The following is a 24,554-nucleotide window of genomic DNA, read 5'->3' on the forward strand; positions in this document are numbered from 1 at the left end:
TCTTCTGTTTTTTGTGTGGGAAAATTTTCTTGATAAATTAATAAGGATGTCAAGAGCCAAGATATTCAACACTAGAGTGATGCTGCTACTGAATTATAAGGCAAAACAATAAATACATATCTCAAATGATATGTATTAAACCATCTAATGGACCAAAGCTTTGACCTCAACTCATTTCTAGACCAATAATCTAGTACACAGCTTAGATACTTAACTGCTGAAAACATGGCACAAATTCAATAATCACAATCACTGACACCAGCTACAACAAATTTCAAGGCTGGGGTGAATCATTCAGCAACTGTGCAGAGCAATGCTTTTAAGATCATCATGCCACTGGTCTAATGGAAGCCATTCAAGCACTTGAATCAACAAGAGGCTACTGAAGTTTTAATCTAGCTTTTGAGAGCAGTAGCAACCGCCACTGCCTTCTCAGCAAATAAAAATAGGATTTTAATTTGTATTCAAAAGGGGGGGGGGATTTCATAGAATCATAGAATCATAGAATCATAGAATCATAGAGTTGGAAGAGACCACAAGGGCCATCGAGTCCAACCCCCTGCCAAGCAGGAAACACCATCAGAGCACTCCTGACATATGGTTGTCAAGCCTCTGCTTAAAGACCTCCAAAGAAGGAGACTCCACCACACTCCTTGGCAGCAAATTCCACTGTCGAACAGCTCTTACTGTCAGGAAGTTCTTCCTAATGTTTAGGTGGAATCTTCTTTCTTGTAGTTTGGATCCATTGCTCCGTGTCCGCTTCTCTGGAGCAGCAGAAAACAGCCTTTCTCCCTCCTCTATGTGACATCCTTTTATATATTTGTACATGGCTATCATATCACCCCGTAACCTCCTCTTCTCCAGGCTAAACATGCCCAGCTCCCTTAGCCGTTCCTCATAAGGCATCGTTTCCAGGCCTTTGACCATTTTGGTTGCCCTCCTCTGGACACGTTCGAGTTTGTCAGTGTCCTTCTTGAACTGTGGTGCCCAGAACTGGACACAGTACTCCAGGTGAGGTCTGACCAGAGCAGAATACAGTGGCACTATTACTTCCCTTGATCTAGATGCTATACTCCTATTGATGAGGCCCAGAATTGCATTGGCTTTTTTAGCTGCCGCGTCACATTGTTGGCTCATGTCAAGTTTGTGGTCAACCAAGACTCCTAGATCCTTTTCACATGTACTGCTCTCAAGCCAGGTGTCCCCCATCTTGTATTTGTGCCTCTCATTTTTTTTGCCCAAGTGCAATACTTTACATTTCTCCCTGTTAAAATTCATCTTGTTTGTTTTGGCCCAGTTCTCTAATCTGTCAAGGTCGTTTTGAAGTGTGATCCTGTCCTCTGGGGTGTTAGTCACCCCTCCCAGTTTGGTGTCATCTGCAAATTTGATCAGGATGCCCTTGAGTCCATCATCCAAGTCGTTGATAAAGATGTTGAATAAGACCGGGCCCAAGACAGAACCCTGTGGCACCCCACTAGTCACTCTTCTCCAGGATGAAGAGGAACCATTGATGAACACCCTTTGGGTTCGGTCAGTCAGCCAGTTACAAATCCACTGAGTGGTAGCATAGTCAAGACCGCATTTTACCAGCTTCTTTACAAGAATATCATGGGGCACCTTGTCAAATGCCTTGCTGAAATCAAGGTAGACTACATCCACTGCGTTCCCTTCATCTACCAGGCTTGTAATTCTGTCAAAAAACGAGATCAGGTTAGTCTGACATGACTTATTTTTCAGAAATCCATGCTGACTATTGGTGATCACAGCATTCCTTTCTAGGTGCTCACAGACTGTTTGCTTAATGATCTGCTCCAGAATCTTCCCTGGTATTGATGTCAGACTGACTGGGCGGTAATTATTTGGGTCCTCTCTTTTCCCCTTTTTGAAAATAGGGACAACATTTGCCCTCCTCCAGTCTGCGGGGACTTCGCCTGTTCTCCAGGAATTCTCAAAGATGACTGCCAGTGGTTCTGAAATCACATCTGCCAGTTCTTTTAATACTCTTGGATGCAGTTCATCTGGCCCTGGAGACTTGAATACATCTAGACTAGCCAAGTATTCTTGTACTATCTCCTTAGTTATTCTGGGTTGTGTTTCCTCTGCTGAATCATTTGCTCCAAATTCTTCAGGTGGGGCATTGTTTTCTTTATCGGAGAAGACTGAGGCAAAGAAAGCATTGAGGAGTTCAGCCCTTTCTGTGTCCCCTGTTTGCATTTCACCATCTTCTCCTCTGAGTGACCCCACGGTTTCTTTGTTCTTCCTTTTGCTACGAACATACCCATAAAAGCCTTTTTTGTTGCTTTTAACCTCTCTAGCAAGCCTGAGTTCATTTTGTGCTTTAGCTTTTCTGACTTTGTGTCTACACGTGCTGGCTATTTGTTTGAATTCCTCTTTGGTGGTTTCCCCCCTTTTCCATTTTTTGTACACATCCTTTTTTAATCTTAACTCAGTTAAAAGTTCTTTAGATAGCCACCCTGGCTTCTTTAGGCACCTTCCATGTTTCCGTCTCATTGGTATTGCCTGAAGTTGTGCTTTTACTATCTCCCTCTTAACAAACTCCCAGCCATCTTGAACTCCCTTTCCTTTTAGTATTACTGTCCATGGGATCTCACCCAGCACTTCCCTAAGCTTTATGAAGTCGGCTTTCTTAAAGTCGAGAAATTGAGTCCTAGTATGCTTGGCTGCTCCTTTCCGCTGTATAGTAAACTTCAGAAGAGCATGATCACTCGCGCCTAATGATCCTTCCACTTCTACCCCACTAACCAGGTCATCAACATTGGTTAGGACCAGATCTAAAATGGCTGTTCCTCTTGTTGCTTCTCCCACTTTCTGGACAATGAAGTTGTCTGCAAGGGCAGTGAGGAATCTGTTTGACCTTATGCTCTTGGCTGAGTTTGACATCCAACAAATATCCGGGTAATTGAAGTCCCCCATTACTACTATCTCCCTTCCTTTTGCATGCTTGGCCATCTGTTCCAGGAAGGCATCATCTATGTCCTCCGTTTGGCTTGGGGATCTATAGTAAACTCCCACAATGAGGTCACTGTTATTCTTCTCTCCCTTAATTTTCACCCAAATGCTCTCACTTTGGCTTTGAGGTTCTAAATCTTGGATCTCTTCACAGGTATACACATCCCTGACATATAACGCCACTCCTCCTCCTTTCTTGTCTGGTCTGTTTCTTTGAAATAGATTGTATCCCTCCATTATTACATTCCAATCGTGGGATTTATCCCACCAGGTTTCAGTGATTCCTATTATGTCATATTTAGTTTGCTGTACCAGGAGCTCAAGCTCATCTTGTTTATTTCCCATGCTTTGCGCATTAGTGTTTCACTTGCCAGTCAATCAAAGGAAAGCAATTAGACAGCACCCATTAAAATTAATGGACTAAGTTAGTCAGGTCTTTTCAATGGATCAACTCTGAACAGGACTAACATTGAATACAACCCCCAATTTTAACCTTGCGATGCATAACTACCTCATCCTGCAACATCATATATTTATACATTTCCTTTTACTGACCTGGGTGAAATATGCTTAATTAATGTTGTAAAAACAATATGATAGGAGAGCAGCTCAGGAACTCCAGATATTTAAGCTTGCTTGCTTACTTAAAAAAAAAAATCTACCTGTTTTTTATTTGTGTGTGCACACATGCACACTCACATTTAACTCTTTCTTACACATGTTTAATTCTCAGGTTTATATGTAGATTCCGATCCAATGCACACTTACCTGGAAGTAAATTCCTTTAAGCTCAACAGAGCTTCCCTCCAAATTTATCTCTATCTATACATGACTGCACTGTAATAGGGCTTACCCACACTTCTATTTTCTCCTGCTCTTTCTAGGAAGGTATAATGCTCCGTGTCCGAGACAGAATGGGCTCCCATCCCCAAGCTTTCCCCACAAAAACCCACTCTTCAAAGTTCAATCGGAGTAAACGTCAATTCAGGTTTCGAGCAGACTAATGCTTGCTCTTACTGAGCTTTAAAGAGTATAGTTTTGTGGGGAAAGCTCTGGAGAAGAAGAAGAAAAAAGAGGTTCAGACACAAAGCTTTAAATCACAAATTGCACCTGGAAAGAGCAGAGGAAAGGTAAGTGTAGATAAGCCCATAGTTGGCATATAAAGTGATTAATCCTTAAAGACATATAATCATCATTATATATCCTTGACAACCATATGTCAGGAGTGCTCTGATGACGTTTCCTGCTTGGCAGGGGGTTGGACTCGATGGCCCTTGTGGTCTATTCCAGCTCTATGATTCTATCCTCCTTCCTCTCAAAGGCACCCACAACAGAGCCTTCCTCTCAAAGGCTCCACTGAATTCAATGGGATGTACTTCTGAGCATACGTAGTTAGGATTGTGGCCTAATCTGATATTTATTGTTTAGTCGTGTCCGACTCTTCGTGACCCCATGGACCAGAGCACGCCAGGCACTCCTGTCTTCAATCTGATATTGGCTACGGTCAAATTAACAACAAAGCTAGCTTTACAAGTTAACAACCTCTATAAACCTAGGTAAATAAACATAACAAAATGTATTTATTGTAGAATTTATATTGCACCTGTTTACAGTTGAAGGCAGTCAACAATGCAAAAAAACCCACACAATAAAAATGGTGACAAAACAAAAAACAACAAAGAAACAGGAGCTTCTAGAACATACAAAGCTGAAGGAGTAGAAGCGAAATCAAACAGGAATATTCTTTACAAATGTACAACTAATCCAAGCTTGTAAATAGCAGCTTGACAGGTCACCTGTCCAGCAAACCCAGTGCTGGTAAATTGGAAATATGTCAGTTCTTTTTTTTCATGTAGCTGAGATGCCCACATGACTAACAGAGCCATTGCCAATGTTTTTGAAATGTTCGTATTGTTTTCACAATTTTGTTGTTTCCTGCCCCGGTCTCCTTTGGAGGAAAATGACTGATAGAAATGAAAATAACAGTAATAATCCTAAATTCAGTAGTCCAAAATAAGTGGAGGGCAGCAGGCTGGGGAAGGCTCGTTTAGATTATTCATTGACTGATGTAAATCTGCTTCAACGAAACGCATTCTACAAGAAGTAGACTTAGGTGTGCCTCTCACTGTCCCCTTTCTACCTCAAAAGACCTCCTCTTCTTGTCACCAATTAAAATCTGTTACCTTTAAGTAGCAAGAAGTTGTTTTTCAAAAAATGCTTCATGTGGTTGTATAAAAGGTTCATGAAAATGACTGCAGCATTTGTCCATCTGTGCCAAACACTGAAACCATCAACTAAGCACCCAACTCCATTTGATCTTTTTATTCACTCCAGAAGTTATGTGGCTTTTATCCTTGTTAAAAACCTGTGACAATTTTATTTAAAAAATCAAGAAGTTACACCTCACTTTACAGCCACACAAGGCTCTCAAAAACATTTACAAAATCACCACAATAAAAACATCATAATTATCTAAAAGTAGCAAAAAGCAAACAGTAAGAAAAGCTTTCCAAAGAAGCCACAACCATCACATGGAAGCTCAGAGAGAAGTGGATATCATGTTAGCGCATCCCACAGTAAGGTGGGAACTACAGTGGTACCTCTGGATGCGAACAGGGTCCATGTTCATAATAATAATACAGTAAAGGAGGGGGACCAAATAAATAATAATTTATGTTTAACCATGGGTCAAAAGCTCTGGGTTTCATTAAAAAGTAGCATCAAATTACATTGTGTGAAAGCATGGTTTAGCATCAAAACAAAAGAATAATGAATAGGGAGTATATACAAACAGGAAAACTGATGATAAAGATTTCAACATAGCAACATACAATAATGAGATAAGGGACAGCAAAGACTTAAGACATATAAATGGATACTTCTGTCAGAAGCAAAAACAAACAAATAAATCCCAAAAGCTTTGAATAATCAAAAGGAATCACTTAACTCTGGCTAGCAATAGGACACTGTTTTGTTTAAGAATGTGAGAAATCCCACATAATAGGGGAGGGGGAGGAATGGAAGAACTGAGCTGGAGAGCAGTGAGAGTGCTTGCAGCATGCAAAGTGCTTGAATACGAGAAAATAAATAAGTTTCTATAAAGTAATTGAGATTATAATGTCAGAGGTGTCCCTAATACTTAAATGACATTAAATGAGTACACTAAAATGTTACATACTGTTACTAACCAGAACATCCAATCCATTAACAATACAAAGGGAAAAAAAGATGTAATGGCAGGATGCGGGGGAGATTGTCAGGAGGCAAAGAATGCTTATTTACTGGAAACACTCTCAAATGTTTGCTCCCAGTAAAAAGCCATTTACAACTGCATGGAAGATCACCTTATCATCTGAAAGAAAACAGCATGGCAAGGGTAGCTAAAAGTGTACAGAATTAACTTAATGGACAGCTAGGATAATTTGCTTAAGTGTAGCTATAGCAAGGGAATCTAATCACAGTCAAAAAGTAAGATGCCTGCAAGATTCCCATATTCTCCGATATCTAGGAAATGTGATCATCCTATTCAGAATGGATAGTAGTTTTTGCATCTAAGGAAAATTCGACTCAGACAGCTTGACTTAGCCCACTCCTAACAGGCTGGTGGACTCACAGTCAATGATGCATACAAGCAACTGATCAGTTTTTTAATGTCAAAGAAAAAAATAATTGGTGCATTAATTGTGGTGGGGAAAGCTATCTAAAGAGAATGTATCCATAAAGCATGGGTGCTAGTCTCTGGCCCTCTAGATGTTGTTGAACTCTGAACTCCCATCAGTCCTAGCCAGTGTGGCTAATGGTCAGAGATAATAGGAACTGTGGTACAAAACATTTGAAGAGCCACAGATCACCCAGCCCTGCCACCAAGTCTATTGGAAATAGTTATCCCGCTCTATCACCCACTGAATGCTACCACCACACTGTCAACCCTTTCAACGGCAGTCACAGTGTCTAACCTTTTCCAGTGCCTGGTTGCCTGAAGTTGGCCTTCATTCCCAGAATACTGTCTGCTCATAAAATGCTCATAGCTTTATTCAACTCTGTTTGCTGGACTTGTTCAAGGATGTGTTATCATCTGACATTACTTTCAACCCACTCCCTTCCAACACCTGCCAGCACCCAAGGCCACATACTAATCATGACACATGTTCAACACATTCGCTCTAATCCTTGCTATCCATCTCAGTGATATTTTTTTCTGCGCTTCTGAGTTTAAGCTTATTTTACATATAGATTTTTCCCATTCCACCAACTTAAGTGGCGTCAGCATGTCATGGAGTGCATATGGAGCTTGTTCTCACAGGAGGCAGCAATGGCCACCAACTTGCATGGCTTTAGAAGAGGATTAGACAAATTCGTGGATGATAAGGCTTATCAAGGGCTACTAGCCATGATGATGATGCTCTACCTTCATGGCAGGAGACAGTAATGCTTATGAATAATAGTTGCTGGAAACTTCAGCGCTCTTGTGCTGGGGTCCTGCATGTGGATGTCCACAGGCATCGAGCTGGCTACTGTGAGACCAGCCTTATCCAGGAGGCTCTTATGCTCTTAATCCACATTAATGATAGTGAAAAGAGGATAAAATGTGTGTGATTGCATGGGATGGATGACATGCATCCCTACTTGACAGATGAACAGTAGAATAAATATTCGCAGCAAATCCATCCCTACTTAATATGTGATGGAAAAACATATTGTTAAGCTACTATAAGTTCATTGCCATTCACAATAGAGCTCTTTTACTATGCAGTATTTTTTATTTACTTAACAAAATGTATATAGCGCTTGATTGTAATAAAACCACTCAGTGGTTTATGTACCTCTGAGCGACGCAATGAGGCAAGATTAGTTTTAACACAGTGCATTGGGGAAGTTCTTTTGCACACAAGTCTGAGCTACTAAGATTAAAGTCAATAGATAACCCACCCTTCTTTTCACAAACTGAGGCTGAAAGGCAATAGCTAGCAATACCCCCAAGGCTAAATCTAGATTTGGAACCTAGATCCAACACTGACTCACATTTCTACAGTACTTTTACATCAGGCTTTGTGTTTTAACAACAATGTGAAGAAGCATAAAGAACTTCTTTCGACACTTACTAAAGAAGTGAATAGCTTCTATAACCTTGTATATCAGTACTTCACAATCCTTGTATGACAAAGACAAGCTTCTTATATTGACTGTACAAAATGCTTCCCACTTACTACCACTGATTCAGGCAGTATTATTCACTTCCAGATCACTTTTTTCGGGCACATCACAGCATGCTTTACAAAGCTTCTCTCTCGACCCACCAATTCACCTCTTGTGAGTGTGTAATCTCCTTCCATATTTTAAATATGGATGGGGGCTATTATCCAGAAAGACATAATAACAGAGTTTTTAAACATGACATTCAGGAGCAACTTTTCAGTTCAAGTTTTAATGAAGTTGGTTATAGCCAACTTCTTCATTAACTTACTGTAGAGGTATACAGCAACCCACAGAAGCATATGAAACATTACAGCTAATTATTAAAATTAGTTTTCTGAATTCATTCTTTAAATGAAAATTAACAGAAGTATCCATGCATTTTATAATCATACCCACAGACATAACCGTCTCATGTTGCTGAAGGCACTTCATTACTATGGTTACTACTAAAGGCTAACAGGTGTTTTTTTAATAAAAAAAAATGGCATGAGCTTTCACGGACTAGAGCCTGCTTCATCAGATGCAGAAGAACTCATCACAATAAGATTGCTAGTCTCCAAGGTGCCACAGGACTGTTAACCGCAATAATTCAAAAAGAGCAGCCGTGTGGCCTGTGAGAGATTTAGCAGATGTACGGTGGCAACAGTTCTTCTTCCCTGCATCAGATGAAGCAGGCGCTATTCCATAAATGCTCATGCAAACAATAACTCTGTTTTAGGTTTTTACGGTGCCACTAAGCTCTTTGTTCTTTTCGCCACAACAGTGTCACCACAAGCTTTACAACACTTTAAAAAACTAGCAGGTTTACTGTGGCAAGTGTTTTTGCTCCGCTGCAAACAAAACAAAAACCCACTCGTGCCACTGCAGGGGGTTGGACTAGACGACCCTCGGGGGAAAACTCCCCCCCCCAAAAAAACTTCACGATTCCACCAACTAGTCCCGTTAAGCCTTTAAAAGGTACCATATTTGGGGGGGGGGGTCTCCTTCCGCTGCAAGCGCAACAGATGAAAGAAACACTTCTGGAACTCTTATACCGCGCAAAGGGGGCAGGGAAAAAAATTAGAATAATGAAGTCTCGAAGCAGATTTGCAGGGGGCTTCCACGGAGAGCCCCCCTTACCCGCCCAGAGCCACTGCTCGGGCTTCAATCTTAGTTAGGCAGGAGTTACTCGGGAGTAACTCAAGTGAGCAAACGTGCAGAGTTTCCTTTTTAAATCATTACAAAAGGGGGTCCCGGGGGAGGGGGGGGGAGAGTAGGGAAAAGAGACCTCCCAGGCTCCCTTTGTCTCTCCTTCTCTGCTCGCGGCAGATTTATTACAATCACAGCCTCGCAATGTTTATACACACAGATTACTCCTCCTCGCCTCTTAACTCGGGAAGGCGCTTCAAGGCCGAGGAAGTAGTAAATAAAGCGAGCGGAGCGAAAACAAAAGCCCGAGCGGCGGAGAGGGGAAAAGAAGAAGGGGCTGAGGGGGCGTTACCTGGGCCTCGGCCGGGACCCCGTGTCGGGCGGCGGTGGCGGCGGCGGCAGCAGCAGAGGCGCCGCCGCCGCGGCCTGCCCGCCCGCCCGCCCTCCGGTGAGGGGCCTTCCTGGGCGCCCCTAACCCACCTCCTCGGCCGCCCCTCGCGATCGCCTTCCCGCCTCCTCAGCGGCCCTGAGGGAGACGAGCCGGGAGGGGGGAGGCTTCCTGAGGGGCGCCGCGGCCTCTCGCTCTGCGCACGCGCGCGCAGACGGGCGGGGGGGGGGCCGAGGCGCGAGGAGGAGGAGGAGGGAGGAACGTTCCAGCCGCCGCCGCTGCTGCTGCCACCTCCTACGTCGTGCCGCTGGCTGGCTGGTGTTGTTGTTGGTGGTGCCGCTGTTGCCGCCGCCGCAGACACGGCCAGGCAGGCGCCGTAGCGCGCATGCGCCACATCCGGGGTTTTTTTTCTCTCTCTCTCTCTTCCCTTCTCCCTCCCACCCTCGCGCGCTTGCTGCTGCTGTCGCGCCGCCGCACGCCACCCTCTGCTACGGCTCCTTCACCACCTCCCGCAAGCGTGCACACAGCGCGCATGCTCAGTCGAGGGCAAGCCAGGCGACGGCGCCCTAGCTTAGGTTTTTTTTTCCTCCTTGGAAAAGAATGCGGGCGGGCGCGGAGTAACCGCGGGAACCAGGAGAGGGAAAGAGAGTTGGGTTTTTGGTTTTCAGGAGCGTCGTCAGCGTGCGAACACAGAACGGGCGGGCGGTTTTTTTTTTAAAAAAAACATTCTTTTGCCCTGAAATTGCAGGCTGGCGAGGAGGGGTCGATTCCTTCCCGGAAATACGGCCGATTTTGCTAAAAAAAAAAAAAACCCGCACTGCTTATTGCTTGCAGCGTGCACGCGGTACTGGATTGCTACCAGGCGACAGCCACCAGCCTTGATCTGCCAGCAGCGCTGGGTGCACACACACATTTTCAAGCAGAGGTTGAATGGCCATAAATCATAGGTGACCTAGTTGAGATTCGCGCATTGCAGGGGGTTGGACTAGATGATCCTCAGGACCCCTTCAAACAAGTCTGTTTGAATAAAGCAAGGGATCTGAAGGGAACCACCAAATGACCACCCCCTCCTCACTTTTTGAATGGGGTGTAAGGTCCTTACACCCGGCCCAACTTCAGCTTGGGTCAACAAGGCGAGAGAATCCAATTGTCAAAAGCTGGGCTTGCTTGCTGGTTGCCAAAGTCCAGGGATTTCCACGGTTCAGAATCCCAGCCCCGCCAACCATAAAAGCACCTAGCACTTGGGGTGCGATTAGATGCAATAATTGCAAGTTGGATCAGGGACCTGCTTGCAGGGAGAAAGTGTTGAACTCCCAGTGATTAGTTGCAGGAAATTTTTCCTTGGCTCTGGACGCTGAAAAGGAGGAAACCCTGGGGATAGCTGAGCCAGGCTATACTATTTAAAGGGGAGAATGTGCGCAGCAGTTGGGATCTTCGGCCCAAGCCACGCCCTCTTTCTTTGAACATGGGAAAGATTCAGCCTTCATGCCCAATGTGCGTGCCAAGTTTAAAATTAGATCAAGGACATCTGAGCTCGGATGGGATCTCGGGGGAGGCAGAAGTATTTTTAAACTCTGGATGCACTTGGATCCAAAAAGCAAAAGGGGAAGTAAAAGATATCCAGTTTCGTGACATTTTAGAAGCTGCAGAGGAGATGAACCACATTTCGCAATCCCTCGTGCAGCTCGCTTCTATGCAGCGGCTTCTGCTAAAGCGAAGCCTCCAACACAGAGCTGCCTTCTGCTGCATTCCTTTCCACGCAACACAATGCAGTAATTTGAACACCAGTTCTTGTGGTACTATTAGTAAAGGTAAAGGGACCCCTGACCATTAGGTCCAGTAGTGGCCAACTCTGGGGTTGCGGTGCTCATCTCGCTTTATTGGCCGAGGGAGCCGGCGTACAGCTTCTGGGTCATGTGGCCAGCATGACTAAGCCGCATCTGGCGAACCAGAGCAGCGCACAGAAACGCCGTTTACCTTCCCGCCAGAGTGGTTCCTATTTATCTACTTGCACTTTGATGTGCTTTCGAACTGCTAGGTTGGCAAGAGCAGGGACCAAGCAATGGGAGCTCACCCCGTCGTGGGGATTCAAACCGCCGACCTTCTGATCAGCAAGTCCTAGGCTCTGTGGTTTAACGCAAATCACAGGTGCCAAATAAACTGCATTTGTAAGAAACTGACATTTGATTACGATGGTACTGCACTTTGGAACTCCTTGCCTCTTGACATGAGGCAGGCACCTTCACGGTACTCTTTCTGCCACCTGCTAAGAAATATTTGTCTATACACACCTACATAGATATCTATCATGTTGGTGTGTGTGTTTAACCTGTTTTTAGTTTATCACTGATTATATATTGTTTCAACTTTTAAAAATAGTTGTTCTTAACAGTTTTGACTGATCATTTTAGCGTTCTTTTTGTAAACCGCTTTGAGGTTTCTGACAAGTGCGATATAAATTATATGAAATAAATGAACAATGGTTTTGTGAGTTGATGTGCAGTCTGTGGATGAGATCGTGCACTAGAGTTCTCCGACTGCACATATTTCCAATCTCTGTTTTATGATTTTGGCACATTGCACAGGTCTGTGTTATGGCAGATGGATCATGGAGCCTGATATCACCTGCAGGCACTAGGATCTACCCACCTTTTCCCCATTATAATTCCATCCCAGATTGCACTTCACGCCAAGCCTATTTTCAGCAGATATGCATTATGACTCTTAAGAATGCTTAGTTTAGGAAACTGAAATTTGTAATGGTTTGCCTGAGATCAAAAGCTAAGCCAGCTCATTATGCCTTCAGCAGAAAGTAAGCTTGCTAGCCCAGTCTTTTGATGATTTAATTAATATATTTGTCAAAAGGAAAGCAAGGATTAGGTCTTTCAAGTAGGAAAAGTGCCCCATAAGTAAGTCCAATGGATCAGGTCCGTAAGTGCCTCCAACTGGGCATTAAGAAACTAATTTGGTAGTAAACTATAGCTAGAGGTTCAGCCTATCAGCAAATTAATTTGGTGACGCTATTGTTACTTTTTTCATTGGAATATCAATGGTCATAAAATCCTCGGCTAACACCACTTCTTGGCCACCCAACACCCGCTCGGCTTGCCTCTTCAGCTCCATGACATCCACATCTCCTTCGCCAGTCTGACCTGCGGGCTTGTATCTCTGACTGAAGTGAGACAGAACCAGTTTCTTCGCTTTGCACAACTTTGCAAACTCCGCCGCCACCTGTGGGGTGCTGTGACCGTGCTCCTTCGCTTTGTCTGCCTGGGCATCGTCCAGCGTGGCTTCGTGAACCAAGAGATCAGCTCCATAACAAAGGGCCGCCGCTCCGTCTCCTACAATGCCAGAGCAGTCTCCTAAAATGCAAACTTTTCTCCCAGGAAGCGGCTCTTCCGTGACATCTGAAGGAAAGATGGTTGTACCATTTTCCAAGACAACTGTAGCCCCGTCTTTCAGTCTGCCGTATATAGGGCCTGGTGGAACTCCTAGAAATTAAAGCACAGGTCCAAAGCTATTTGTCAAGAAGCTTGGCTTGCAACAAAATTTCAAACCCACTTCTGAGCAATCGGCAATTCCCCAAAAATTCACGCAACCATGCCACCAAGTTTCTAGTCCTTATGAATGCATATTTGCAAAATATGCAGGCATTTTTACAGCATACTTTTTCCTCTGATGGTACCTATCCAATGATCCGTCCCAGATCCATAACCATTCCTTCCCTGCATCAGTGACTGCTGCTAAAGAACATTTAGCTGGACGGCTCAGATGGTTAGAATGTGGTGCTGATAACTCCAAAGTTGCAGGTTCAATCCCCATAAGGGGCAGTTGCATATTCCTGCATTGCAGGGGGTTGGACTAGATGATCCTCAGGGTCCCTTCCAAGTCTGTATGATTTAACATTTTATGCAGGGGAAATACTGAGTTTAGAATAAAGTGCATGCAGGGTTTCCATTTTTAGGTACTGAATTGTTTCTGTTGCCTAACAACTTTTACACATGAAAAAGTTCCATCCTATTCAGATTCCTTTTCAACCCTTTCTCGCTCCATTCATTCCCACATGACTTTTTGCCCTATAGATAATATATATTTTAACACCTGCAATATCTGCAGTGCTTCAGCCAAGGCCAGCCTAATACTCCAGCACATTAAATATAGCTGTCGGTTAGCCTTGGTTGAAAAATAAAAAGGGTAGAGCTATAATCTTATGCAACACTGATTTTTCCCTCCCTGTTACATGAAGGATTCTCTACTTTGAAATGCTGTTTTGGGGGGTGGGGAGGTGGAAGGAGCTCTGCTCTTACCCCCCCCCCCTAGATTTCTGCACTAAAGTTTTCAGATCTGATCAGAATCATTAACCAACATTACCTGTGTCTCTAAAAGAGAGAAATGTGTGCATTAGTCTATAACAGCGAAGGGAAAGAAGAGCGCAGGCATCTCAAAGACTGGCCTCAAAAGCACACCCCACATGAAACCAATGGCGATTACATGGAGCAGACAATGGCTTTGAAGACACACACACACAAGCACTGCGCTAAATTAATTATTCCCTAAGGTGCCAAAGCACTCTCTTTTATGGGTAAAAGCAAGCCGTTTCCCCTGCTCGGAAAGTTATTAGTCACACTCGGGAGCTGCGGTGTGACGTCAGCGCTCACGACGATCAGCAGAGGCACTGTGGGAATTTGAATCCATCAAGTGTACAGCAGTGGCTAAGAGGTGGCGGTGTGCACCAGGAAGCCCTCTGCTCAAATCTCTCACGGCTCCCTCTGCCAGCAGCACAATACCGACCTACAATTCAGGGTCATTGTGGGAACCGTTGAGATACTCTGCCTGAAGTAAATGCTAAGTACGACCATCGTTTACAAGTAGGCCTGGCTGATACAGTGGTATCTTGGTTCTCAAATGCCTTGGTACTCAAACAAATTGGAACCCAAACACTGCAAACCTGGAAGTTAAGTGTTCCGGTTTGCGAACTTTTTTCAGAAGCCAAACGTGCTCCATTCTAAGCGTTACGCTTCTGATTTGAGTGCCACACTTCCGTTTTGAGCGTTATGCTGAGGTCTGTCTGTTTTTGCTATTTATTTTGCGTTTCTGCGGCTCTTTTTGTTTTGTTTTTGTGACTGTGTGGAACCCAGTTCGGCTACTGTTTGATTGTGTGATTGCGGTACGTTGTTTATTGCTTTCATTTTATGGATCAATGGTCTTGTAAGATAGTAAAATTCATGTTAAATTGCTGTTTTAGCGGGTTTTTAAAAGTCTGGAACGGATTAATCCATTTTGCATTACTTTCTATGGGAAAGCACGCCTTGGTTTTGGAATGCTTTGGTTTTGGAACGGACTTCTGGAACGGATTAAGTTTGAGAACCAAGGTACCACCGTATATCGATATATCACTCAGGAACAGACCGTGATGTCGGCTTCATTCAGCGCTATATCGCTGGTGAAACCGCCACCACTCCTGAGTCCCTCTGCTAGCGACTTCCTCCAGCGAGTGTTGCTAGCAGAGGGACTCAGGAACGGTGGCAGTTTTACCAGCGATATACCGCTGAGTGAAACCGCCATCCCACTCTGCCTCCCTCTGTATCTTTAACTGCTTGGCTGAGGAGTGTGCAGTTGCCGCTACCCTCGGCAGAGTAATTAAAGGAGCCCCCAGCCCGGCGCTGGCTCCCACACAAGTGGGGGGAGCACCAGGGGTGTCTGATCTGGGGATCGGGAGCACTCCAGCACCCCAGCCGAGCCATACAAACAAGCTGCTTAGTCCCAGCCCGCTGGAGGTAAAATCGAACCTTGACTGGGATCCAATGAATATTAGTACATTGACCAGGATTTGGCATGGTGTGTGCTAATGTTGATTGGACAACTGGATTAACATGATCAGGAGCACCCTAGATGCTAAGAGCAAAACCAGTCTTCAAGTATCAATCCTCCACTAGGGCCACGGCCTTTTCAGTGATGGCTCCGACCTGGTGGAATGCTCTGTCCCATGAGACTAGGGCCCTTCAGGATTTAACCTCCTTCCATCGGGCCTGTAAGACAGTTATTCCGCTTGGCTTTTAATTTGAATTCAGCCTGCTCTTTTATTTCCCTTCTCTTCCCTCCCCCTCCCCTTTTATGAAGATTACCCTCTCTGAGACCCCACAGTTAATTCTCCCCTGGCCTCCTCGCTGGCCCAAGTAGGACTAATTCAGCCAGCTAGCCCTGGTGACTATCTAATGTTTATTAGATGGATTTCCCCTAAATTGATTTCTGAACTTTGAATTTTATTGTTATTCATGCTTTTATACTGTATTTTATGCTGCTTTTACAATTAAGTGTTTTAAATTTGTTGTTAGCCGCCCTGAGCCAGGTTTTTGAACCAGGAAGGATGAGGTATAAATAAAATTTTATTTTTATGATTATTATTACCAAAACAGGACCATCCACACACAAAAGGGCACAACTGGGGAAATTGCAAAGTTTGCTGATGTAAAAATCTTACCAAAACAAAACCATTCTAATGAGGACTGAGCATGCTCAATTGGCTACACAACACTGTCTGCTGGGCAAGGGAAGGACAATGGAATGGAGTACCCTGAGGAAAGGGCTTGGCTGGCTGGCACCCTGAACAGGAAACCTCCATGCTGCAACTTTCTGTTGCAGATCTCACTAAAAAAAGGGGGGCAAAGACTAGAGGTAACCACTGGGTGCCCTTCAGAGGTGTAGATTCCCACAATCCATAATCAATGGCCATGCTGGAAGAGGCTGCTTGGAGTTGCTATCCACGAACTCTAGAGGGTACCTGTTGGTTGTCCCTGTTTCGAAACACCTGCTACAGGACAGTTTTCCCAAGGGTCGAAAGAGGCAGGCCTGTTATTACCTAGTTCCTTCAGCTTCTGGGCGTTGAGTTTGCCAGGCCGTGGCTTCTCTTCCACGAGAAATCCGAAGGAAGGTATGCGGTGAAACAGCCTAAACGCCTTCACCACAAACTGAGAGTTGTCCACCAAGGTGTACGAGTCTTCTAGAGGGTCCAGGCGAAGGGTTTTTCCTGGTACCTCTTCAGATGAGACCTTGTCTCCGTCCACAAAAGACAGCTCCTTCCGTTCCTCTGCAGGGCACTGGTCTGGCGTAGGCACCAGTTCGTGAACGACCCAAGGGAAGGCGAGCTGCGAGTGGGAAAGCTCCAAAATTCTGCAAAGGAAGCTCCTCAGCCCAAGAGGTCCATAAATCTCAACCGGCAGCTTGTTTGTGGCAGGGCTACTCTGGAGGCTGATCGTACAAAGAAGCCCAGGCAGGCCAAAGACATGGTCCCCGTGGAGATGTGTTATAAAGATCTTGGCAATCCTACCTAAAAACACAACAATGGATTGGAGATGAGAGAATTCAGGAGGCATACGTTGAAAACAGCACATGGAGAAAACAGAAGTTCACACCAGGGAAGTACAAATATGTTAGGATATAGTTCCGTTCCACCTTTAGAACAGGCATATGGAGTTGTTCTTTTTCTTAACTGCCATCGCTTCTGTTGGCGAGGTCCTCAGAGGTATTTTTGGTTCCAATATTCCTTTATATTTTATCCAGATCTTATATAATGATTTCCTTATTAGATGATTCAGGAAACCCCTGTGGACTTCACCTTGTCATAAATTAGATAGGCATGCCACCCTTATCGATTATCATATTCGGTATGAGTCAATATTTTATTATTGTGATGCCTCCTGGCTTGCACTTTAGATTCTTCATTTTATTTTATTCTTGGCTATGTTTGCCCTTCTTAACAAAATCAATAAATATTATATGAAATGAAACATCAAATGAATAAATAGAAATGGTTGGCGACACCTTGTTGTATAGGATTGCAGCCTTAAGCGTGGAACTGGAAACACATACTTTTCCAAAGCTGCCAGCTTGGCTAGAACTTCTAGCTTCTGCTGGAAGAAACAAGATTTACCAACTATAGAAGAATGGCAGATGAAGATGATGGACTATATGGAACTTGCCGAACTGACCAGGAGACTCCGAGACCAGAGAGAAGAGACGGTGGAAGAAGATTGGAATATTTGAAAAAATATGTTAATATTTAAATCTTAGAATAGCTTTGGAAGTGGATTTAGGCTCTAGGGTTAGAAGTAGAAGATAGTGTATTTTATTTGCAAGTGAAGATTTTTATGGTTAAAGTAAGTGTGATAAAAAAAATGGTTAGAAATTATGATATATGTAAACTGCTAAAGAGGAGGTAAAATGAAAATCAGATAGGGGGGGACTCAGGGAAGCTCACCTAACAATGTTTAGAAAAAATAAGGATAAGACAAGAATCTGTTTCTATTGTTTGTTTTCCTGTTTGTGCTGTTTAGTTGTGTTATAAAATGAATTAAAAAGGGGGGGATAGAACTTCTAGCTTCTACCAGCGACTTTAGAAAAGAGGTTGTTGGCATCTATCTGACTCGAGAGACAATGGAGTTTGCTGACCTGCTTTCAGATGACTTTTCATGAACTGGGTCTGCGTCCCCTCGCCACAATCGAACAACCAGCTTTCTCCTTCAAAACGGACCACTGTAGCCGAGGCCCCTCTCGTTGGAGACGGGTACGCAGCCCCGGTTCCCAGGAAAGTAACATCCATTGCCATTTTGCTCCAAATCAGCGTGGCACCCTAGCGGAGACAGTAACAAATGGGATTTACTTTTGGGCTTTCTGGCCCCATGCACAAAGAGAAAAGCTATGTGACATCAAAATGTACTGGTAAAGGCTAAGGCTGCAACCCTACGCACACTTACTAAGGCGTAAAGGCCTAAACACCAGGATTCTTGAATACCCAATGAAGCTGAATGTTACAAGATTTAAGGCAGACAAAAGAAGTCTGCTCCCAAAGATGTAATGACTGATGGCCGCCAAGTTGGATGGCTTTCAAAGAGGATTGGACAAAGTCACGGAGGATAAGGCCTTCAGTGGCTACTAGCCATAATGGCTATGTTCTACCTTCACTGTTGGAGGAATTTGATTCCGAACACCAACTGATGGGGATTGTAAATAGAAAGCGTGCAGCTGTGCTCAGCTCTTCCTTGTGGGTTTTCCATAGGCATCTGTAAGAACAAACTGCTGCCTTTGGTCTGATCCAGCAGGAGTCTTCCTAGGTTCCTAAATTCAATGGAGCTCAGGTTTACTCCTATCATAGAATCACAGAATAATAATAAAAAGGTAAAGGTACCCCTGCCCGTACGGGCCAGTCTTGACAGACTCTAGGGTTGTGCGCCCATCTCACTTAAGAGGCCGGGGGCTGTCCGGAGACACTTCCGGGTCACGTGGCCAGCGTGACAAGCTGCATCTGGCGAGCCAGTGCAGCACACGGAACGCCGTTTACCTTCCCGCTGGTAAGCGGTCCCTATTTATCTACTTGCACCCGGGGGTGCTTTCGAACTGCTAGGTTGGCAGGTGCTGGGACCGAGCAACGGGAGCGCACCCCACCGCGGGGATTCGAACCACCAACCTTTCGATCGGCAAGCCCTAGGCGCTGAGGCTTTTACCCACAGCGCCACCCGCGTCCCAATAATAATAATAGTAATAATAATAATAATTTTTATTTATACCCCGCCCTCCCCAGCCAAGGCCGGGCTCAGGGCGGCTAACAAGCAATAATAAAAACAAGTTGAATGAATACAACTTAAAAACAAGATTAAAATACAACATTAAAATATAGAAACATTAAAATATTAAAATGCAGCCTCATCACAGTAGGAGAAAGGAAAAAGAAAGAGGGGGAAGGAATCAAATTGGCTCCAAGCCAAAGGCCAGGCATAACTACTCTGTCTTACAGGCCCTGCGGAAAGAAATCAGATCCCGCAGGGCCCTGGTCTCATGAGACAGAGCGTTCCACCAGGCCGGAGCCAGTGTTGAAAAGGCCCTGGCTCTGGTTCAAGCTAATCTAACTTCCTTAGGGCCCAGGACCTTAAGGTCCTCCGTGGGGCATACCGGGAGAGGTGGTCCCATAGGTACGAGGGTCCTAGGCCGTGAAGAGTTTGAAGTAGGGTTACCAGACGTTCCCAGGGACAGTCCCCGGATTTGCAAATCTGTCCCCAGACAAATTCCGTGCCCGGAATGTCTCCAGATTTGCAAATCTGTGACCGGGAAACGTGGCAGCGGCAGCCTCAGCAGCCCGGAGCCAGCCTGGTAGCGCAGTTGGCTCTGGCTGGCTTCAGGAGCTGCTCGCTGCCGCCACCACTGCTGAAGGAGAACCGGGGATGTCTGGCAGTACAGATCTCCTGCCCCCTTCCCCCTTTGTTTTGACAGATCGAGGGAGGCTCGGGAGTCATGGGCGGGCGGCTGTTGCCTAGGAGGGGCGCAAGGTGCTCAGTTTTTTTGCCAGACAAGGTGCAAAGCCCTTCTTTCGCACCCTGTGAAACATAAATGTAGTTTTTTTAAAAACTGGGCAATGGCCGCCCGCCCACGACTCCCGAGCCTCCCCCGATAAGTCAAAACAAAGAGGGAAGGGTGAGGAGATTGGGGAAGGCTCGGGAGTCACAGGTAGGAGGAGAACCTTTGCTCAGTTTCTTAAAAACTCTGTGCATTTATCTTCCACAGGGTGCGAAAGAAGGGCTTTGCACCTTTATACAATATGCATGTGTGCTTGGGCCCAGGGTCTTTTGCCTCACCATCCCCACTACTGACTCTCTGTTGCTACTCAGCTTAAAAAAAAAAAAGTGTCCACAGATTCATTGAAAAAAAATCTGGCAACCATAGTTTGAAGGGACTCCAAGGGTCATCTAGTCCAACCCCCTGCAATGCAGGAATCTCAGCTAAAGCGTCCATGACAGATGGCCACCCAACCTCTGCTCAAAAACCTCCAAAGAAGGAGAGTCCACCACTTTTCGTGGGAGTCTATTCCACTGTCAAACAGCTCTTAACTGTCGTAAAATTCTTCCTGATGTTTAGTCGGAATCTCCTTTCTTGCAACTTGAAACCATTGGTTCGAATCCTACCCTCCAGAGCAGGAGAAAATAAGCTTGCTCCATCTTCCATGGGACAGCCCTTGAGATATTTGAAGATGGCGATCATATCTCTTCTCAGCCTCCTCTTTCCCAGGCTAAACATACCCAGCTCCTTCAAGCGCTCCTCATAGTTTCAAGACCATTGATCATCTTGGTTGCCCTCCTCTGCACACATTCCAGCTTGTCAACATCCTTCTTAAATTGTGGTGCTCAGAATTGGACACAGTACTCCAGGTGTGGTCTGACCAAGGCAGACTAGAGCGGTACTATTACTTCCCTTGATCTAAACACTATACTTCTGTTGATGCAGCCTAGAATAGCATTTGCTTTTTTGCTGCCACATCACACTGTTGACTCACTGTTAAGCTTGTGGTCCACCAAGACCCCTAGACCCTTTTAACATGCTAGTAAGCCAGGTGTCTTTGTCCATGGAGTTTTCTTGGCAAGGATACTGGAGTGGCTTGCTGGTTCCTCCTCCAGGTGGATCACGTTTGGTCGAAACTCTCCACTATGACCTGTTCATCTTGTGTGCCCTGCTCGGCGTAGTTCATAGCTTCTCTGAGTTCTTCAAGCCCCTTCGCCACGGCAAGGCAGTGATTCTACACATGGACATCACCAGATGAGCAGCATCGAAATCAGATTGATTATATTCTCTGCAGCCAAAGATGGAGAAGCTCTATACAGTCAGCAAAAACAAGACCTGGAGCTGACTGTGGCTCAGATCATCAGCTTCTTATAGCAAAATTCAAGCTTAAACTGAAGAAAGTAGTCAAAACAAAAAAAATTCCTTCCAGTAGCACCTTAAAGACCAACTAAGTTAGTTCTTGGTATGAGCTTTCGTGTGCATGCACACTTCTTCAGATATGCATGCACACGAAAGCTCATACCAAGAACTAACTTAGTTGGTCTTTAAGGTGCTACTGGAAGGAATTTTTTTTGTTTTGACTATGGCAGACCAACACGGCTACCTATCTGTAACTGAAGAAAGTAGGAAAAACCACTGGGCCGGTAAGATACAATCTAAGTCAAATCCCTTATGAATACACAGTGGAAGTGAGGAACAGGTTTAAGGATTTAGATTTGGTGGACAGAGTGCCTGAAGAACTATGGATGGAGGCTCGTAACATTGTACAGGAGGCAGCAACGAAAACCATCCCAATGAAAAGGAAATGCAAGAAAGCAAAGTGGCTGTCCAACGAGGCCTTACAAATAGCGGAGGAGAGAAGGCAAGCAAAATGCGAGGGAGATAGTGAAAGATACAGGAAATTGAATGCAGATTTCCAAAGAATAGCAAGGAGAGACAAGAAGGCCTTCTTAAACGAGCAATGCAAACAAATAGAGGAAAACAACAGAATGGGAAGAACCAGAGTTCTGTTCAAGAAAATTGGAGATATGAAAGGAACATTTCGTACAAAGATTACCATAATAAAGGACAAAAGTGGTAAGGATCTAACAGAAGCAGAAGACATCAAGAAGAGGTGGCAAGAATACACAGAGGAATTATACCAGAAAGATATGGATGTCTCGTACACCCCAGGTAGTGTGGTTGCTGACCTTGAGCCAGACATCCTGGAGAGTGAAGTCAAATGGGCCTTAGGAAGCACTGCAAATAACAAGGCCAGTGGAAGTGATGGTATTCCAGCTAAACTATTTAAAATTTTAAAAGATGATGCTGTTAAGGTGCTACACTCAATATGCCAGCAAATTTGGAAAACTCAGCAGTGGCCAGAAGATTGGAGAAGATCAGTCTACATCCCAGTCCCAAAGAAGGGCAGTGCCAAAGAATGCTCCAACTACCGCACAATTGCACTCATTTCACACGCTAGCAAGGTTATGCTTAAAATTCTACAAGGAAGGCTCAAGCAGTATGTGGATCGAGAACTCCCAGAAGTGCAAGCTGGATTTAGAAGAGGCAGAGGAACCAGAGACCAAATTTACCTTTACAGTATAGTAATAGTGAAATTTGGGGGGTGGGCCAAGGGAGCTATAGCTTGTTTACCTTATACGTAAATCTGGCACTGCAACCAACCATCTAAATCAAACATTCTGCAACAAAAGCGCGTCTCCCCAGATAGAATGGCCTGTGCCACTTCAGGTTGCAAAGGAGGGGTAGCATTGCTTCCAAACGGAAACTCTCGCTGCAGGAAGAAAACCAGCATTGATCAATGCTAGAACCAGGCTGTTCCATGTCAAGCTTTCCTTTCGCAAAGAATGCTGGTGTGGTTTTTTTTGTTTTAAGACAAGAGCATTTAAAAACGGCATGCATTTTAACCCTTTCCTGGCATGCATAGAACCTCAGCCAATCTGCAGACGTCATTCATCGACCTGGGAATTCCGCCCCCCCCCCATAGCGTTGGACTACAATTCCCATCATCCCTAGTCATTGCTGGGGCTCATGGGAGCTGGAGTTCGCCACCTGATTTTGCTCCTGGGCGTAAAAGCAGCTCGTTTACAGTTTCATGGGGCGTTTGGTGTGTGTGTGGTTTTTTTCCTACCCACCTGGGGTTTTCTCTCTCGGAGTCCTCTTAGCTTGAGAGCCCGGCTACCAAGGAAGGGAAATAAGAAAATAAAGAATAGGTGATTTTTGTTTAAAGAGGAAGTTTTTTCAGGGCTCTAGCAAGCCTCCCTGCTTGAAAATCAGGTTTGCTCATTCGGACCTTTCCCGGTCCAAAACGCACCTTGCAAGCAAGCAGCCGGAAGCGGAGGAATGAACTGCCCTCTTTGCAAGCTCAGAGGCGCCCTTCTCCTGCGGGATGGGGGGGCTATTCCGCATGCTCAGGAAGTGAGCAGAATAGGAAAGGCAATAGGTTCCGGGGTTGAGTCCGTTCAGGGGGAGGGGGAGGAGAAGGAGGAGGAGCCGCTGCAGAGGAAGAAAAGGAAGCGCTTTGGCATTTTGGATGTAGCTGCTGGCGAGTCTGGAGGTGAAATGGCTGGAAATCGGGAACGCTTCTAATTTCATTATTTTATGCAAAGTATATTAAAAAGTGCATAAAAGGAAAAGGTACAATCGGCAGCTGAAACTGATGAAATAGGCTGAATTAGCAATTTTAACTAGTAAAATTAGAGAGCGCTTGGACTAAAATGGTCAACCCAAAGCTTTACTTTTCTGGTTTATCACCACGACAGTTCTCAACACTGGGTTTTAGGAAAGCAAATAATTTAATTAGGCAGCGCCTATATGATACTAAGCGGCAGAAAAATTTGGCCGCCATAAGGAAATTTTGTCCATAGTTATGATTATTTCCCACCTAGTCATTTTGACACGTTGGCACCCTATTTGCAAAATTTAGCAATTCCAAAATGCAGGCTGCACTTGAGGGTCGATTTCGAAAAACTCCCCTGGAAAAACGGTTATGTCCCTGTGGAAATGGCAGTATTGAATCAGTAGCTCATCTGCTTCTGGTTTGTACTCTATAAAGATTTGAGGAGTGAGGTTATTACTTATTACCCCTCTACTACTATCCATACCACATCGCTCAACCATTGCTATTGTGTCCTTTCTTCTGGCACAGAGATGTCTAACTGGTAGATCCCGTGCTGATCCTGGTGGATCACAGGATCCTTGCGTACAAAAAGTTACGGGGGGGGGGAGCTAAAAAAACCTGAAATCCTCCCCCCAAAAAAGTTCAACAACTCTGGGCAATCCACCCACACAACGCACAATGGGTAGATCACTGCCAGGTGTTTTTTTTAATATTGGGAGTAGATCAGAGTCTCTTGGGAGGTGGACATGCCTGTCATCAAAATAATCAGGTGACAGCAAAAAAATAAAATAAAAATGCAGGGGCAATTGGAATAAGAGCTATTATTTGATTATTGATGTAAACCTCCAGAATGTATTTTCTTCTATCAGATCAAAATGAGCAGATAACATCAAAGGTTGCTAGGTTCATAGCAGGGGCAATCAGAAT

The 24,554-nt window shown here is 44.8% G+C and overlaps 2 protein-coding genes across 4 annotated transcripts in view; both read right to left on the bottom strand.

Annotated features, from left to right (window-relative positions):
- Nucleotides 1–10,062, bottom strand: part of SMAD4 (SMAD family member 4) — a 28,430-nt gene extending 18,368 nt beyond the window's left edge. The window contains exon 1 of one of the 2 annotated variants that reach the window (XM_028748116.2): nucleotides 9,647–10,062. The gene's annotated coding sequence lies outside the window, so the exon portion shown is untranslated. The remainder of the gene's footprint in view (nucleotides 1–9,646) is intronic. The other variant, XM_028748115.2, reaches the window with a different exon arrangement.
- Nucleotides 10,063–12,511: 2,449 nt separating this feature from the next.
- On the bottom strand, nucleotides 12,512–23,456 carry ELAC1 (elaC ribonuclease Z 1). Of its 2 annotated transcripts, XM_028749147.2 has the most exons (5): nucleotides 23,322–23,456; nucleotides 23,143–23,185; nucleotides 18,131–18,311; nucleotides 16,542–17,009; nucleotides 12,512–13,173 (listed from the first exon to the last, which is right to left on the bottom strand). In XM_028749147.2, exons 1-5 carry the CDS (start codon nucleotides 23,414–23,416, stop codon nucleotides 12,689–12,691), a joined length of 1,272 nt encoding a protein of 423 aa, XP_028604980.2. In that variant the 5' UTR covers nucleotides 23,417–23,456; the 3' UTR covers nucleotides 12,512–12,688. The 2 variants fall into 2 exon arrangements, with proteins under 2 accessions (XP_028604980.2, XP_028604982.2); XM_028749149.2 differs by lacking the exon at nucleotides 23,143–23,185 and having other exon boundaries at nucleotides 23,322–23,438.
- Between the last annotated feature and the right edge of the window lie 1,098 nt (nucleotides 23,457–24,554).

This window comes from Podarcis muralis, chromosome 11, assembly GCF_964188315.1.
Source record: "Podarcis muralis chromosome 11, rPodMur119.hap1.1, whole genome shotgun sequence".
In the NCBI taxonomy this organism is placed as follows: domain Eukaryota; kingdom Metazoa; phylum Chordata; class Lepidosauria; order Squamata; family Lacertidae; genus Podarcis; species Podarcis muralis.